We start from the raw sequence: 13277 nt of genomic DNA on the forward strand, positions 1-13277 counted from the left end.
GTGTTAGTTCTTTGATACACCTTGTGGTGTAACTTGGACACATTGTCAGTGATGAACATTATAACAAAGATAAAATAATTAGGAAGAATACACATCATAGACTAGGGCAAGGATACATGAGATAAAGATAAAATGTGAAAAATACAGGAACAACACCTTTTATTGGCTTTGTGTCTATGTTTCTTCTATGCTATATGAAGCAAAGCTGCATAGATCTATCTATAAAACAAACAAAACACCGGTCATCAAAAGCATCACACTGATGATGGCCTCTGACTGAAACGTGTCCGTTTCTCTCCACAATAAATAATAAAAAAATAAATCTGTGAGTGCCCGTGTTTTGTTTGTTTCATCCTTGCCACAACCATGCACCCAATACTCTGTTCAAGACTTGGAGCTGTGCACGCCGCTACTTTTCACTATAGATCCATCTATACTAAGCTGGAGTTTACATTGTACTCTTTCAATATGGCCTGTCACACAAACTGTTGATGATCACCTCCCATAATATGTGTCAGCCTGCGCTTCATGAATAGATTGTGACAGGCAGTGTGTGGGATGTCCCTTTGATGAATCTGGACTTGTGTTCTCTCAGCAACCGCTTATTACTGCCAGAGTAAAAAGGGTGAAAATACATTACACATTCTATTTTATCACATTTGGTGTTCTGTGGTAGTTCTGACTGAGACTAAATGGGTAGTCACCTGAGCTATATTGTCATTAGAGCAAAAGAAAGAGTGCCTGTAGATAAAGAGATAGCTATGACAGAGATGAATAAGTATATAATAATTCCAAAATATCTGAGAAATGCAAGAAGACTCACTGCCATGGCTTACTCACACACCTCACTGCAACATAACCACTGTGCTATTTCTTGCATCAGTTCAAAATGTCAGTCTGTTATCAGTGTTGTTGTGGTCATTATCATAGTAATCTCTTTCCTTAACATGCCATCCATTTTATCTGGAGTGGAAAATAGGAGCAGAGAACAAGTCCAAATGAAATGTTCACAGGTGTAGGTACAAGAAATTATTGCTTTTTGAAGTGTTTCATTTTAATTATGTTTGGGATTACAGTATGATGAAAAAAGGTGCATGAACAGTAGAGCACGAATGCTCTACTGTTAGGTGTAATTTAGATGTAATTTGCATCTCTACAAAGAGTATTCTATCATAAAGCTTACGTCAATGTTTTAAAGTATTTGTCATACTTGCTAGTAGGTTGTCATATTGAGACTTTTTATATTTACCATACTGACATCACTAGGATTAGGATTTTGACCAATAGTTTGCATGGTATACTCACATGTTGCTCATATACTAGGCTACATGGCTTGTATCCCTCTACAAGTTGTGACATTACTCTAATGTTCATCTTTGTGGTGCTGGAAAGGCTGACTGCGCCCACATTTCAAAGGTCTATGTGACTGACCATAGCAAAGACTACTAGTGTTTGCTGAGGTTATCAGACCATTTGTTTTTCTGCTGCATTTACGCTGTAGGTGTATTCGGGCAGGATGAGTATGATTGGCTGATATTTACCTTTGCTCTGTTTAACTAAGAAAGCTCACCAGTGTGATATAAAATGACAACAAGACTTTATAAACATGCCAGGGTTAACCTGACAGGGGGCCCTTGTGTTAACATGAGCTGTGGGCCCTTACTGACTGACTGTTCTGCCCACTCTCTGTACATTATATATGAGCCTGTCAAGTTCAGTCCATACAACAGACACATACCAACCAGTGCTCCTATACTGGGACACTACCTGATCATCATTCATTGCTGTTTGTCTATTATTTTGCTGTTATTTCATTAAAGACAACATTTATTTTGTAGTATACACAATGTAAACACAATATAAACTGAAATAATAAGAATCAGAATCATCTTTATTGGCCAAGTATGTTTAAACATAAAAGGAGTTTGACCCCAGTTTAGTGGCTCTCAATGTACAACACCAATGAATAACAACACCACAATCTTCTGAACGATATACAAGAAATGATATATATAGGTGAAACCGTTTCTGTGACCTGGAGGTCACAGGATACAAATGGTGCAAAGCAGTGAAGAGTGCAAGGAGTGCTGAGATAAATATTAAATGGTAAAGAAATGACGTTACTCTATATACATATAGTAGGTGATTATGTACAGTATACACAGCTTATTCAGATATACAGTAATAAGTGAAATGTATTGTACATTTTATTGTTAATAGGCCTACAGAAAAAATAAACTTTAAAACTACATGTTAACACAGGCCTCTTCTACAAGGCAGCGCAACAATATTGAGTAATAATAACAGATAATTATCTAAAAAAAAAAGGTGCAAACTAAACCATAGAAAAACCCAACTTAGCTAAAGAAACAATTATTGAACTAGTTTCCCTACGGAGTGCTTTTCAGTTACACGGGAAGTGAATATGTAACCAGGCAACCCCGCAGTTGCCATGGCAACAGTCCTTGTCTCCGAGCTCCAAGTTTGAAGTGCCTGAGGTAGAGATGAGCATCGGTTTTGGAGCAATTAAGTATAGCTAAACTCTAGGAACTGTAGCAAATCAGTTAGCATCTTTCTTTTAACAGCGGAACTGGAGTTGAGCTCAAGACTGAGGTGTTTTTTCTTTCAACGTCCGAGATCGCTCTCAACTGTTCTGCTAACGTTAGCTAAATGGAGTCGGAGCAAAGTGAGGGCAGGACGATGCATAAAAACAACAACACCAGTGGCGACAATAAATGGGTGTTTCTCACCCCCATGGTAAATACCACTTGTAATAGACTTTAACCATTGCTTCAATATAATGGGCTAACTTAGCTGCAGTACGTTAACTGTTGAAAGGTTCAGTAGGGATAAGTTTACGTTAATGTTAGTTGAAGTTTGTAGCTCAGCTAGATGTTAATGTTTGAGCAGGATGTCTGTGTATTATTTATTGCAACACAGTTGACCAATTAGTAAAATATCTCTGCAGGTCAACAGCTGCAAGTTACACCTTACATCTGTCAAATCACTAGTACCAGAGAGAGGCCAGAGGATGGTGAGTCACAACGAGGAACACACTGAAAGACAACGTAGTTAACGCTAATTGCTTACTGTTTCAAATGCGTGCTTCACAGTTCATCATGTTCACCGTTTTGCAGGCGGACTCTCATGATTATGTAAAAGAAACAGATACGAGAACCACCCAAACGATAAATCCTTCTAACCCAAGTAAGCTTGACTTAGTTCACTCACTCACTCACTCACTCACTCACTAGTCACAACTCAATAGTTTTTGGTGCGATTCAGCACAGTGTAAATAGATTAGTTTTTGGGAGCATAGAGGGAATATGAACAAACAAGAAAACACAAATGATCATATGTGGGTACAGAGTCCATTTTCCACACTTGCAAGATTAACTTTTTTTTTGCAATTACCACTCCAAACAAAACAGCCATTTTTTCATACTTATTGGCCAAAGATATGGAGCTTGTTGCTCCAAGGATGGCTATGAGAGGAGTTTACTGCATGACCAGAAAGAATGTGTTAAATTACTAATCATAGACTTACATCAGTTACAAAGAGGTGAAACATCAGGAAAAATGCTATGTAGAAATGATAGAGTCTGTGTAGCATTTTAAACTGTATAAGACTATGTCTGACATCGACTGAACAATCATGTATACTCTTTAAACATTCGTCCCAGACCTCATCTTTTAGTTCCACATTCAGCTGATCTGCCCATGCCTGGTTATGTCCTGCTGTGTTCAACAGAGCTCTGTTATGTAGGATCTGATAAAAAAGGGAAACCGCGAGTAACAAATTTATTTATTGCCTCCAGGAACTACAGTGTTGTATATTAATGAATGAATAAAGTATGTAAATAATCTTAGGGACTGATTGTTTTACTAAACCACGTCCTCCGTAGAAAACAGAAATCAGAGAAGGCTTGCTCAGACACCCTCAATGCCAGTGCCTGCACATAATCTAGTATCACTGTCAGGTGGTGCTCCAAGTGGTGCAGTTTCACATGCTGCACAAGAAGCTAGATACAAATCCAGGAGACCAACCCACAGTGCAGGGGGCACTTACTACCGTCATTCCTTAAACCTTCCTAAGCCAGCAGGTAAATATAGCAATATCACTTGACTGATGTTTAGTTTGTTTTCTTTTTTGCAAATATATAGCATTGATTTTTATGCAATACATGATGACATATATACACTATAATATATATACATATACTGAGTTCAGTGTGTTAATGTCTATGTCAGGCGGCTCTGGAATATATAAGTACAATGCAGTTCCTGGTTCCCCCCTCACTCTGTTGCCTTGTGACAGTTTTGCATCCAATTTTCAACGAATCGACTTGGACAGGTACCCTTTGTCTCTTATTTACATTCAGATCCTGGACTGTAACTTTAAGATATGTATCTGTTGTAGTATAGAGCATGTTGGTTTATCTGACTGTCAATGTAAACTGTATGATAGACATGCAATGTGTCATAGCAGTTCTATGTAAGTTTACTTGCAATTTCTTTCATATTCTTGTGTCATCTGCATGTCATTAAGCATAATTGGTTTTATGAACTCTATCTGACCTTTGCAGTATAGTAAGACTTTCATTTAAAATGGCAAGTGCTTCAGATTACCACCAGGGAGCAGCAAAGTCCCTTAAAATACCCACCTACTAGTGTTTGCTGACAAAGAACTACTTAACCTGTGCAGAAATAAATCAATCAGTATTTACAGTGAAGTATTAAACCAGTGTTTTGCATCATTAAATTGCATGGCTTGAAGATAAAATAAACTTGTTATGTCATGAAAATCAAGCGTTGAACTTTATAATCCATATTAAGCCCAAATCTTTTTAAATGTTTTTTTTAATTATCCAGGCACTGTCTGGAAGAATGCCCCCAGCTTGGCATTATGGATGAACTGCAACTTCTCAACCTCCAGCACAATCTCATCACAAGGATCCAGCATCTGTCACATTTGCAACAGCTTGTTTTCCTGAACTTATATGACAATCACATCTCTGAAATGACTGGCATTGAAGCTCTAAGCTCTCTCAGGATCCTCATGCTGGGGAAGAACAGGTTAGTAGTCACCACTGAATTCACAAGTAAAACAAACACATGAATGGGTTGGATTTGTCTGAATAGCTGTGTTACATGTGGTAGGCAGTACAGCACAGTGCATTTTTGTGTTAGAAGTGCATGAGTGCTGTTTAGAAATCGAATGGCTTTATTGTTGTTTAATGGTACATATTTAAAGGAGATCTCAGATTTATTTATTTTTATTTTTTTCAAAGTTTGCAAGGTGGTCAGGCCACATCCTGTAGAATAAATGTTGCTTGGAGGATATTCAAGAATCTTGTTATTTGCATGTAGCATTTTATACACCAACCCGCCGCTACATGGCAGGCTGCAGAGATCAGTGTTTTCAAACAGGTGCCTACTTCAATTTGAAAACTCTTCATCTTGGTGGTAGTTGCTTTTGTTTCAAAAGGTCAACCAGAGGAAGCTTAAAGTTACAAGTTACTGAATGACATCAAGATTTTACAGGAAAACTCGCATTTGTTTCAGTCTTTGTTAAACATGACAGATGTGTTTTCAGACCCATTTCCAGGGCCATGTGTGGTTCCTGAAGAGTAGAGAATACCAATGATTTAGGTTTCCATTGGCATTTTCAAGAGACTGCAGCCTTTCATCCTGAAGTGTAATTTGATCTATGTCCATATGGACAGTCCTGAACAATAAGTCACTGTACACTACTGTATGTTCAGTGTCCTCAGGCGGGAATATAACGTTTCAATATGCTTGTCAGCCACTTGTCTGTCCTCTGCTTGGTAACTGTTAAAAAGACAACAAGCTATAAAATGAATATACAGTATTACCCATTTTCCTGTGATGCCAAAAAATTCTATTTTGCATTTGATGTGTGTACAAACAACAAAGTAATTATATAGCTGTCTGCAATTGGTACATTTAGTAATGGGCAAATATGTTGTTCATTGTTGACATACTTTGTGATAGTCATAATTTACATTTTTTGTCATGTTTTTTTATTTCTAATTATCACTTCTTCCTTATTCTTCATAGAATCCATAACATACGCTGCCTTGGAAACCTGTCCAAACTGAATATCCTGGATTTGCATGACAATCAGGTACCACTTGCTTGCAAAAGTCTGTCCTTCACTATCCTCCCACTTGCAGCGTCTGTGTGTTAAGTTGTACTAATTTAGCTGCCCATATTGAAACCAAAGGAAGATCATGATTCAACTGTGAAGTTCAGCAGCAGGAGTGGATTGACTCTTCTACCTCCTCCACAATGTGGATAACTAGTGGTTTGCTCTGCGAGATGCTGCACTCTAAACACTAGAGTCAAACAGACATGACAGCTGGAGGCCGGGCATGAGAATTCATGTACTCATGCTCACTCTATCTCAGTCCACTGGCCTATAAAATGGTGCGTACTCAAAGCAGTCATCATAGCCAAATTATCCACTTCTAACACCCTTTAAATAGTGCAGCTCAATGTTGTTGCTTGAGTGCCCTAAACAGTGTCAGGAACAAATAGATAATGTGGAGAAATTAACCCAGAAATCTGATGGATGTTATGATCCTGATTTTTCTTACCTCAGTTTTTAGGAACCTAACTTCAGCATTTGTTTTAGTTCCCACCACTGTTAGAGAACAAAGGATTAAAAACCATCAAACCCCACAAGCTCTTGTCTAGGGTCCACTCCCACATCCATTTCCTTAGTGATCCTAGCATAATTTATTCAACAGGCACAATAGTTTCTATGTTTTCAGTTTAAGGAATAGGTTCATGTTGTAGCAGATTATGCTGTTCTTCAATTAATTTGAGTCTAAATCTATTATTAGGGGCTGTTTAGTCAGCCTCCACAACAGAGCGTGGCTGACAAATCAAATGACGTAAGATGAGGATTTTAGCAGCTCCTGGAAAGAGAAGATAAAATAGAACGGCGTCCCTTGGTCAAATTAGTGTTTTGCCAGCATGCCGCCTACACCACTCCTCAGAGAGCTACTCCAGAGCCCTGGAAAGACTCCTTCCCTCTCTGATGTTGGCTGCTCTTTACACAAGCTTGAGTCCAAATTACTATTCTATTACAGCTACAGTGTTATGTTATTTTTGCTGACAGAGGTTGCTTTGTTGCACCTCTGTCCATCTGTTGTGTTTTCTTACCAGGACTCTCAACTTACTTTAAACAATTCTGATAATGTAACAAGGAAATGAATTAATTCGTTAAAAAACCCCCAGAAAATTTGGTTCTGTCCTTGTTATTTAGCGTTAGCTATTTGTTGGCAGGCAGCTATTGGAGAGCAGATGATAAATCTATTATTCAGACCGGGACAGGTTGTTTTTCAATCACTGACCCTAAAACCTTCTGTTTTGTGCGCTTAAATGACTGTTAACCTTTATTCAACATTTTTCAAACTCACCAGAGACCTGACCACCCAAATGTAATGCAAATTGCTTCACAATGATAAAGATGATGAAGTCCATTAATGAAGCAAGCAAATGAATGGGTGAATTAATTAACCGTGAAACTGCATGGTAATGGTTATTCTACCCAGACAGGTTGTTGTTTACTCACCACAGGCCATAGAACACCAGATGTTTGTCCTCTTTCTTTTTGTCTGTGCATGCTTTAACCACAATCAGTAAATCACTGTCATCATTTCTTCTTTCCTGCCTCTTTACTCCCAACCTATCTTTTTACTCGTTTGTTTCTGTAGCAGGATGTCATTTCATTTCCAGTTAGCTGGAACTATTCAAAAGGAGATATTCTCTTTGGGAGTGTAACATCCAACCCACATTCAGTCTCAGTGACCAAGGTTAAAATGTGACCTGACACTGTTGAATAAGCAGTTAGTTAGTTAGGCGGGGATGTTTTCCACTTGGGCAATTTGACTTGACTGTTCACAGGAGACAGTCAAGAATGCTTTACAGAGTCTATAAAATGAAGAAAAAATATCACCCAGTTAGAGAAGTTGGTAAAGTTCACATCCATGGTAGAAATCGTATCCCGTAATTGGAGATGATGTTTTTGATTAAGTTTGACTGAATCTGTCATGCATGGTAAGCACTCTGGGTTAGGGTTAAGCTGGGACAGGGACTCCCCACAAGGATGCTCTAGGCTTCGCTGTCATTAATGCCACCTTGAACACAAGGTTATCTGTGCTGGTGTCCTCTTCTTTGACAATACAGGCCATTGTATGAATTGTTTAAAACATGATTACTGTATTGTTTACAAGGAACATACCAAGAGCTGATGTTACTATTACCTCTTCTTGACATGTCCCTCTTAACAATGTCCTACTTGCTTATTTCAAGTGTTCAGTAAAATGAATTCTTACTTGTGAAGCACAGGTCATACATTTACCATAGTAGAACCACCATACCATACTCTGGGTGCCTGACTTGCATCAACGGAAAGCGCCTCACTCATGGTGTGTAACACAAGATCCAAAATGTTTAGGATCCATAATCTGTGTTAGTGTGTGTGTTGAGATACTGTGTCTGTGTGTTGACAGGTGTCTGATATAGAGACGCCTCTCTTGCTTAGGTCACAGATGCCCAAGTCTGGGTCAGAGATAATGTTAACCTTGTGAGAATATAGTATTGTCTTATTTGGGCAATGGATCTTTTTTTTCTTTTTTTCTTACCTTGATCTATTCAGAGAAGGTTCACTGAGCAGTTTTCCATCCACATTACATTCATGCACTTCATTTTGGATATTTGAACCTTCCTGTCACAAACCTGCACTTATAATCTTTGAGCTATCATTGTCAGTGTGATAGTGTGTCATGATTGTCTGCTGACTGAGGCTATTCACTCCATCGGTGAGACCACACACATCTATTGTAAAGGCCTTTGAATGCAGCATGATGACCTCACTCTCTTATATCCATCAACAGATGAGACTGTTTTTATGTTAGTGTTTGGAGTGGACCTGATGAACTGTGTTTATTGTCATTCTCTTTTAACTTTGCTGCTACCTCTCCATGTACACAGGCTTTCAGTACACTTGTACAGTGACCTCAGACACTTCTTTAGTTATGGCTGGTATCCGTAATGTAAAGGCTTTTTTTTCAGGGAGACCAGTAAGCCTGCTTATTTCTATAGCTAATGGAAATGTACCTGAACTTTTAGTTAAATTTGGCTCACATTTAAATTAAAATTTGTATGATTAGTGCTATACAATGTAATTAATTGGTTGACTGAAAATGTACTTTTAGATTTTTCCCAGATCTACCTCTTCAGCCTGCTTTAGTTCCAATTGACCTATTTATGCGTTTCATGGGTATTGTATTTGATGGAATCCTTGAACCCCTGCTGCTCTTTTAACCTTTTCTACACATGTACAGTGTGCTCTATAGAGGGAAAACACATCATTGTCAGGGTAATAGCCATTGGGAATTCTCCTGATGTATTTAAAGTGTCACTCTGACATGGGCCCCCTAAATATTCTCTCACAGAAAGAGAGAGGGGAGAGGGAAGGGTAAGATTTCACCATTGACTGACCCTCAAATACTTGTTTGTTATCATGATTTTGGAGGTTAAACAGGAGTCACAGCTTGATGTGGCTTACTGCATGTCATCACTCAAGATGCTCACAAGTGGTACAGATTGTTGCTGTGATATACTTCACTCTGAGGTACATTAGAGTAAAGGAAATGTTGTTTCTGTTTTAGAGTCAATTAGCAAAATGTGTAGCCTAAGGCATTGCAAAGAAAATTGAACACACTGCTTTTTTGCTTACGTGCATCCCAAAAAATAGCTGTGTGCAGGATAAAGAATTCTGAGTAGGTGAAGCATTGATGATCTTAAAATACATGGTTTGAATGGCAGAGTGGGCACTGAATGTATACAAGTATGTTATGCTCTGCTAGCCTTTCCTCCCTCTGTATGTCTCTCTATATGCAGAATAGGATTATCTAGACTGCTGTTTTCATTAATTGTATGGTATGCACTATTTTTGTCATACTGTGCTTTCATCCAGATCTGCAGAATAGAAAACATATCTCATCTGAGCGAGCTGCGGGTGCTGAACCTGGCAGGAAACAGCATCTCCAGAGTGGAAAACCTACAGGGCCTGGACTGTTTAACTGAGCTCAACCTACGACACAACTGCATCTCTATAGTGGTGAGAGGCCTCTTTCCCGATTAGTGACAACTTAAACACTGTATTCACTGCATGCTTCAGTCATATAAAGGAAAAGGCAGTAACTGTTCACAGTGAACAAACGCTTGTCAACCTAGACTGAAGTTTCTGAAGCCTTTTCACTCTGTGTGGAATTACCGCTCTTCTGTTTTCATCAATTTCAATGTGCAAGTAGGAGTAAGAAATATTGTTAAAATGTGTTAGAAGATTTGCACCAATTGAAGTGATAGATGCAGGATATAATAACTTTTGTTTTGGCGGTGGCTGTAGAGGGGTTTGACTAGTTTTTGTACCCCGCGGTCTAACACTGAGCATTGAGGCAGCTGCACTGTGTCTTATTTGTAGACATTCTAATGCATCATACAGATGTATTTCCTCAGGCTTGTAATTATCAAAACCTGGGCACAGATTGTAAACACTGAGCTGCCCTGCAGGGAAGGAATTATACCACGGCCAAACAGCCAATGCTGTGGATGTCCCGGAGTGTGGCCATAATGCCCCTTCTAAAATTAACTACCCACATGGCCAGTTTGGCATGCCCTGTTTTGAACTGGCTGTTGTGCCCTTGAAAGACAGTTGCGTATTTCCTCATTTAAAACTACATGCAACGCAGCAAATAAACAGACTCAACATCTCCCAGTTTCTCCGTCATCACACTGGACATCAACAGTAGCGCAAGATTTCTCCCACTCCTGCAAATATATGTGTAATATGAATGGAAACATTAATAGCTAACCTGCTTGCTGACATTAGCTAACAATTATGTGATTAGCACAAGCAGCTAAACAGTGTAAAGTGTAAGTATTAATACACATTGTGCTTTAAAGTTTACCAAGATATTGCTGCATAGTGTTAGCTAACCATGAACATACATAGAGTTTATAACTTGCTGTGAGCTCTGACGAGTTGCTACTTTTTCAGCGAGATGCAACAATTCAAGTCATTTTTGTGACTTCTCCTATGATCTCAACTCATGCTAATAGTTGCATGGGTGTCGAAACTTATTCAGATTAATTTTGATCACACATTTATAGACTTTATTTTATCATTAATATAATTAATTGTTCACATTTTTAAAAAATGAATCGGACAGCATTTTGTGAAAAAGTCAAACACTCAATGTACAGTTTTGATAAACTCAGTAGTGTTTTTCAATCCTCTGACTCCTAATTGTTGATTGTATATGGTTTTGTGCTCATACAATATAATTATCACTTATTGTTATTGCACTATTGATTTTGGCCTTGATGCCCCCCAAAAATTTGTATTTATCAAAGGCCAAAGTGAGCCAAAAATGACTTAATTCCAGGCCTGGCCCTGTGATTTGTAATAGCTGAGAACAGACTTCAGCTCAGGTGTTTAATGTCACCTGCACTGATGAAATTGTTACAGCTGCCAATGATAATACAAAGTATGAATATTTTTCGGCATACTGATGAACAAACAATCACACGCCATGCACCTTGATAACTACTCCTCACTAGATAAAGGTGCTAGTAGCATGCCTCATCTTTCATCTTCATGTCATCTCTTTGGACCGTTTTCCTCTGTTATGAGATCACATGTAGCAGTTTTTACCGTGACAAAAATAATAAACAGAAATTGCATCAATAGAATCTTTGTAAGACAGTCTGTGGTGAAATGTATCTTGTTGACGTTACCTAGGGAGACGTAGCTCATTACCCACAACCTCCCACTATCTTTCTGGCTCAGTGCAAGAGAAACTGGATATTCTAAACACGGAAATTCACTCCCCTTGGTTTCTATAGTTTTAATCTGATAAACAGAACAGTGCATGCCAAAACAGGCCCCTTCATTTGTATGCAAATCCCCTAAGCCCTTTCCTGCTTTTTGGGGTAGAAAATACGAATGGAATTCAACATTGTGTTGTATGAAACCCCTTCCCATCACTCACCCTGTCCTCTGCCTGGAAGTTCTGACCAAGAACCACTTCCAGTCCTAATTATCTTATGTGATGTTTTATTTGATACACAGAAGAGGAAAAATGCATCCTCTCAGCAGATTCTCCAGTCTCTGTCATTAGTGGTGTTTGCTGCCAAGTGCTTATAACAGGCACAAAGTAAATAACCATCCTCTAGGTGTCGAGGTTTCCCTGTGATTCAAGGCAGATGAAAATTGGAATCTGGAACAGAAAAAAAGGCTGAGTGACTTTAAATATAATTTTAAGACCTGCTTATATATTATATTCTGTAATCTATATCCACAATTCACTGTTGTAACCATAAATCTCTCACATCCATTACATTTTCAAATAAATTATGGTTTTGTTACTTTAATGCTTACAACACAATGGTGTTTCATCCGATAGTCATTTCTGAAACCTTTGCTGTTTACACTTGCTCTCAGGTAGGTCTTTCCATCAGAGAAATCCTGTGGCAGTCAGTAAGTGATGCATTTTACATTTTTGGCAGCAGCAACAGTGGTTTGTTTGAAAGGGTATGAGCAAGGATAAAACAGACAAAGCAGAAAGGCATCACCCAGAGGCAGGCTGGCTTTATGGATTAGCAGGAGTTTTTCCGATAGGCTTGTCTTCATGTGAGACCAGTAATGAGTCAGGCATCACTACAATTGAAAACGTAAAAAAATTAAAATGCTGTGTGGTAGCTCTGCTGTAGATTAATCAGCTCTGTGGCTGTGGTCTATGTATGTGTGTGTGTATGATAGGGTCATAAATTTATCATATCTCCTGAATCCATAATTTTTCCTCTACTAATATTATGTGGGTCTGTTCTACCTTTTTATATACTTTTGAAATGTGTGACTGAGGGGACCTAATAAATAAACGTGCTTACTATTATTTACTATACTTAGATTACAACTTGAATTATAAAAGACAGGGTCAATATAACAGCGGTAATGAGGATTTTTTGCAGTCCTCTCAGGATGTGAAGTTTGTGAAGTGCAGAAAGCAGAAAAAACACTAACCAGAACCATACGAGAAGTCGTCCTCAGAAACTATTTGGAAAAGGGCAGGCACTTTGAAAAAATACTTTGCAGGTGATTGGATGAACTATCTGTCTATCACCATCTATCACGGGCTAATCCTTCTCGCTGTCATCACACCTAAACCACGCCCGTAGCT

The 13277-nt window shown here is 38.5% G+C and overlaps 1 protein-coding gene across 2 annotated transcripts in view; it reads left to right on the forward strand.

Annotated features, from left to right (window-relative positions):
- Nucleotides 1-2414: 2414 nt before the first annotated feature.
- The window catches only part of LOC121895906 (leucine-rich repeat-containing protein 49), a 36037-nt gene continuing 25174 nt past the window's right edge, over nt 2415-13277 (forward strand). Inside the window, exons 1-9 of one of the 2 annotated variants that reach the window (XM_042409446.1) lie at nt 2415-2498; nt 2586-2757; nt 2969-3034; nt 3138-3207; nt 3906-4103; nt 4252-4354; nt 4873-5076; nt 6082-6148; nt 10013-10156. In XM_042409446.1, coding sequence (XP_042265380.1) covers nt 2671-2757; nt 2969-3034; nt 3138-3207; nt 3906-4103; nt 4252-4354; nt 4873-5076; nt 6082-6148; nt 10013-10156 — 939 coding nt within the window. In that variant the 5' untranslated portion in view covers nt 2415-2498; nt 2586-2670. Of the gene's footprint in view, nt 2758-2968; nt 3035-3137; nt 3208-3905; nt 4104-4251; nt 4355-4872; nt 5077-6081; nt 6149-10012; nt 10157-13277 lie in introns of both variants that reach the window. The other variant, XM_042409453.1, reaches the window with a different exon arrangement.

The sequence above is a fragment of the Thunnus maccoyii genome, chromosome 1 (genome assembly GCF_910596095.1).
Source record: "Thunnus maccoyii chromosome 1, fThuMac1.1, whole genome shotgun sequence".
NCBI classification, from domain to species: Eukaryota; Metazoa; Chordata; class Actinopteri; order Scombriformes; family Scombridae; genus Thunnus; species Thunnus maccoyii.